Source organism: Atta colombica, unplaced genomic scaffold, assembly GCF_001594045.1.
Source record: "Atta colombica isolate Treedump-2 unplaced genomic scaffold, Acol1.0 scaffold138, whole genome shotgun sequence".
Classification (NCBI taxonomy): domain Eukaryota; kingdom Metazoa; phylum Arthropoda; class Insecta; order Hymenoptera; family Formicidae; genus Atta; species Atta colombica.
This window is the reverse complement of record NW_017259226.1, coordinates 53,710-58,413: the sequence shown is the minus strand read 5'-3', so window position 1 is coordinate 58,413 and position 4,704 is coordinate 53,710. Positions and strand designations below refer to the sequence as shown.

At 32.1% G+C, this 4,704-nt stretch overlaps 1 protein-coding gene across 7 annotated transcripts in view; it reads left to right on the top strand.

The window, feature by feature from the left end:
* The window catches only part of LOC108684713 (RING finger protein unkempt), a 19,966-nt gene extending 15,654 nt beyond the window's left edge, over positions 1–4,312 (top strand). For 4 of the 7 annotated variants that reach the window (XM_018189180.1, XM_018189179.1, XM_018189177.1 and 1 more), the window contains exons 7-12: positions 2,049–2,241; positions 2,327–2,595; positions 2,677–2,889; positions 3,011–3,166; positions 3,233–3,403; positions 3,535–4,312. In XM_018189180.1, coding sequence (XP_018044669.1) covers positions 2,049–2,241; positions 2,327–2,595; positions 2,677–2,889; positions 3,011–3,166; positions 3,233–3,403; positions 3,535–3,690 — 1,158 coding nt within the window. In that variant the 3' untranslated portion in view covers positions 3,691–4,312. The remainder of the gene's footprint in view (positions 1–2,048; positions 2,242–2,326; positions 2,596–2,676; positions 2,890–3,010; positions 3,167–3,232; positions 3,404–3,534) is intronic. The other 3 variants (XM_018189178.1, XM_018189181.1, XM_018189182.1) reach the window with 1 other exon arrangement.
* Positions 4,313–4,704: the final 392 nt, after the last annotated feature.

Here is a 4,704-nt window from a genome sequence, read left to right as displayed (position 1 = left end):
ATATATATATATACAGGGTGTCCCGAAAGTTTTCGCTTTTGTGTAGATAGAGCGAATTAAATTGAGTCAAAAAGTTCTCTACTATTTTGCAATTTTCGCAATAGTTAAAAAGATATTAATTACTAAAAATTACCAAATATTGATCTTGAATAATTTTTTACTCGAACTACTATCAACTTTATAGAAAAGCTGCAAGAAACAAAAATCATTTATTTTTTCTTCTCATAAAGTTTAGAGAATTTTTTCAGAATTTTTTAATACCGTATTTTCTCATGTTGATAAAAATAAGAAAATGCAGTACTAAAAAATTAATAAAAAAATTTTGAAAAAATTCTTGGAGTTCTATAAGAAGAAAATAAATGATGAATTTTTGTCTCTTGCAGTTTTTCTATAAAGTTGATGATATTTGAATAAAAAATTATTCAAGACCAATATTTGACAATTTTTATTTTAATAATTAATATCTTGTTAACTATTGCGAAAATTGCAAAATGGTAAACTTTTCGGTGTTAATCCGTTCTATCTACAAAAGCTATTGGCAAAAACTTTCGGAACACCCTAATATATATAGAGTATTTCCAAATTCACAATTGAATTATTTAAGCATAAAGATCCAGCTTTGATCGTTATGAGCCTTTATTCTTATTTTCATTTTTAAGATATTTTAAAAAGGATTCTGAAAGATATCTTAAACTTTTTTTACATGTCGATTTTATTTCCTAAAGCTCCTGAGAAGTCACCACAACCATATTGAATTGTGACGTCAGAAGCGAGAAATGACACATTAATTTTTGCAAATAAAGACAATTTGGATAAAACAAAATGATGAGAACGCTTTAAAATATTTATAAAAGTGGACGAAAACTATATTCATCCTCATCTGTGACAGTCAGTAAATAATCATAAAAAGTAATAAAAGGCATATGTAAATGAAAATAGGCTAGCCATGCGTATAATAAAAACACTTTACGTGTCTTTTATCACTTTATAATTATTTATTAACTGTCAGGAGAAATAAGGACAGCTTTCATCCATTTTTACAATTGTTTTACAATTAAAACAATCTTGTCATTTCGTTTTATTCAAATTGTCTTTATTTATAAATAGCACGTAATAAAAATTAATGTGTTATTTTTCGTTTCTGACTACGATTGTGACAGTATAGTATATTGTAACTGTGATGATCATTCAAGAGCCTTAAGCGAATGAAATTGTCGCATAAGACAAACTTTAAAATATCTTTCAATTCTTTATGAAATACCTTAAAGATATTTTTTTGCTTGCTCAGGAGCTTTAATCTTTAGAAATTAAATCTCGTTAATTATTAACAAATACTGCAAAATGATAGAGGGCTTTTCGATTTAGTTTAGGGCGGTCTACCTGCTCACAAGCGGTGTGTCAACAAGTTTGAGACACTAGATGTATAAAATAATTGTATTTATATCACTTTGTTTTTATTCTAGATTCTAAATTTTTTCTGTATTATTGACAAAATGTTCCAAAATTCACGACACGGAATATTGTAACAAGACAGTTCTCGAAAAATTAAGTAAAAAAATCATTTGTAAATGTTTATTTTAAACAGTAGTTTTTGAGATAGATATCGATTATATAGATTATCTTTACAATTATCAGTGAATATTAGGATAGTGCGTCCACACACTAAGGCTTTATCTATAATAATCGCATAGTCTGTGTTACAGATCGCAAGCTTGTTGCGACAGCCAATCTGATGCATCAATATTAAATTATTGTAAATCAGATCTAATACTATGTACACGCATGACTCGTAGATAAATGGCCGTACGTCTAAACGTAATCTACAATTAACTATATTTAAATCTTCATTTGTACTATCGTATCTTAAAAACTGCTACTTAAAATAAAAATTTATAAATAGCTTATGAGAACTTTCTTGCTATAATATTTTGAGTCGCAAATTTGGAAAGACCGTATAATTTAAAATTATATATGTACATATGTAATGTTACATCGTACATGTGGATTATATGATATGATATTCATGTTCTTGATGTTGATTTCAATAGAATGAAATTCGAAAGCAAATGGTCGCCATCGACAGCGATCCGTTATTAACTAAAGCTGAAAAGGCCCAACAGAAACATAGTCTCTATATTGCATATAATTTGAACGGGACATTAGGCAGTCACTCATTAGCAACCACTGTTTCACCACTTTCAAATTCATTCTACTCAAACGATACTGTGGAATCTGTAGTAGGTAAGTGTATACGATATTATTCATTATTTATTATTTATGTTTACATGTTATACAACTAATACAATTTGATCTCTTTTTTTCTCAGGAAATGCATTAGACGAGTTACATTTAGACGATCCGTTAAATTTAGTCGATTCAATTCATAGGGATACAAATTCACCGATTGGCAATTCAATATCGGCAGGCCTAGCTAGCTCCGGTCTACTCGGTAGCTCAGCCCCAGTCAATATACCGGGCATGGCTGAACGTTCAGTTCTCACCAATTTTTCGCCATCGACGTCGAGCCCACTTCAACAATTACAGGCTGGTTTTCTCACCGGATCGAGATTCTCTCATCAAGATTCCATGGAATCCGTAAGCTGATTTTATTTCTGTCTGCGATGAGAAATATCGAGTTGTTTTACTAACTTGATGTTTTGTTCGGATTACTTTCAGACATTGCCATTTATGAATCAGATATCAGATCCATTTAGCAATCACATTTCGCAACTTAGCAGCTCGGCTTCTAAGCTTAGTGGATTCAATAGTAGTTTATTCGATTTTGCGAGTCAAGGAATGTCACCGTCGCGTACGCAACCCACTCTACCGGCATCTCCATTGGTCAATACATTTTCCATTAGTCCAAATAACACAGGATCATTGTCCGAGGTTAGAATTGCACGATCTTAAAAAAATTTTTCTCGGATATCTATCGAAAATGTGTGTGTGTGTGTGTGTGTGTGTGTGTGTGTGTGTGTGTGTGTGTGTATATATATACACGTATTTGTAGGTACAAAGGCTCAGAGACGAATTATCCTCGAGCCGTGCTCAATTGGCAACATGGGATGAGCGTATTAATCAAGCACGCGCGGCTTGCGCGGCGTGGCAAATGGAAAGCGAGGAGGCGAAGAGGAAGGCGACCATTGCCGAACAACAAAGAGATGAGGTGAATATCTCGTCTAACTTAGCGTGATTTTTTTTCTCTCGATATTAAAATCCCAATTTGCTCCAGAGAAGGGATTTTTTGCAGGCACTGAAAGCACTCAGAGTCGAAAACAAGGCGTCCAATGGCGGTCCGTATCTCCATTCACTGAGGAAAATAAGCGAGCTCAGATCATTATCGATAGCGACCTTGAAATCAATTCAATCTCAATTGCGGTCTGATCTCGAAGAGGTGGAAAAGGTAAAAGCTCTTGTCACCATCAATCAGAACAAGTGCACTTGTCAAAGACAAATCAATGTCTTTCAAGCGAATTGATACGGCTATAAAAATAATAGAATACATATACCTTATTGTCATTATTATATTGTCAGGTGCTGTACAGAGAAACGGCAACAAAGTGTATGGTTTGCGAAGAACAAAATCGTACGGTTACTTTATCCTGTAATCATTATGTGGTCTGCTCGACATGCGCCCCAAATCAGCGCGAGTGTCCGTACTGTCAGACTCCAGTTGTCTCAACAAGTTAAATTTAAATCTTTCCTTAGAATCCTGTTATTGTTACAATTTCTGCTTCTCGTCCCTTAAAGAAAAAAGAATGAAGAAGCGCAGCCGCAAACTCTGAAAGAATATCATGTGAGTAGTATTACGATTTTGCGAGGACTTGTGTATTTTTACTCTGATACAGTGACAAAACTGAAAACACGTTTTTTTTATCGCGGTAAGCATGTACCCGCAAAAATACGATTGATTTATCATCAAAGTGAGTACGAATATTAGAATCTTTATTGGTGTAATCTTAAATTACATTGACATTTTCTCTCTCGATACACACACACACACACACACACACACACACACACACACGTATATATTCAGTGAATATCACAATTTTTTAAATGTAACGCTCTCTGAAAAGCAGCGTTAGCGATCCTAAAAAAGAAAAAATAAAGATGTTTTATTTTATACATAATTCAAGAGATAAATATCTAGCAGGGTGTTAACTATACACATTTAGCGTTTATAACGCAAATATATGCGGGTTACAGAACATTTAGCGCGCGAGAACAATATAATCGCAGTTGTGGACAAAGTTTCGGGACCTCGAAAACTATATAATAATTGTTTAAAGAAAAATTAATAATATTAATAAACGCAACAAAAAAAGTCTCCCACTTGCATTAAAAAATAATGGGAGGATTTTTTCTCGATGGTTGAGCTGTGAAACGTATGTCACAGAAAAAATGATATTTCTATTATATTTAAATCTATATATTTAATAGGATTTTCCAATTGATTCGTACTGAATGTAATAACATAAGTATTAACAAATTTTATATTTTTCGTTGAAAACCTAATATTGAAGATATACATATTATATAAGAGATGTGTGTATATGTATATGTATTATATATATGCATATATATATATGTACACACATATATATATATATTATATAATTTTTAGGTTTTTATATATCTAATAACAAAGATTTCTCATATAGTATATAAAGAATATGGGAGTTTATAAAACAACTGATAATT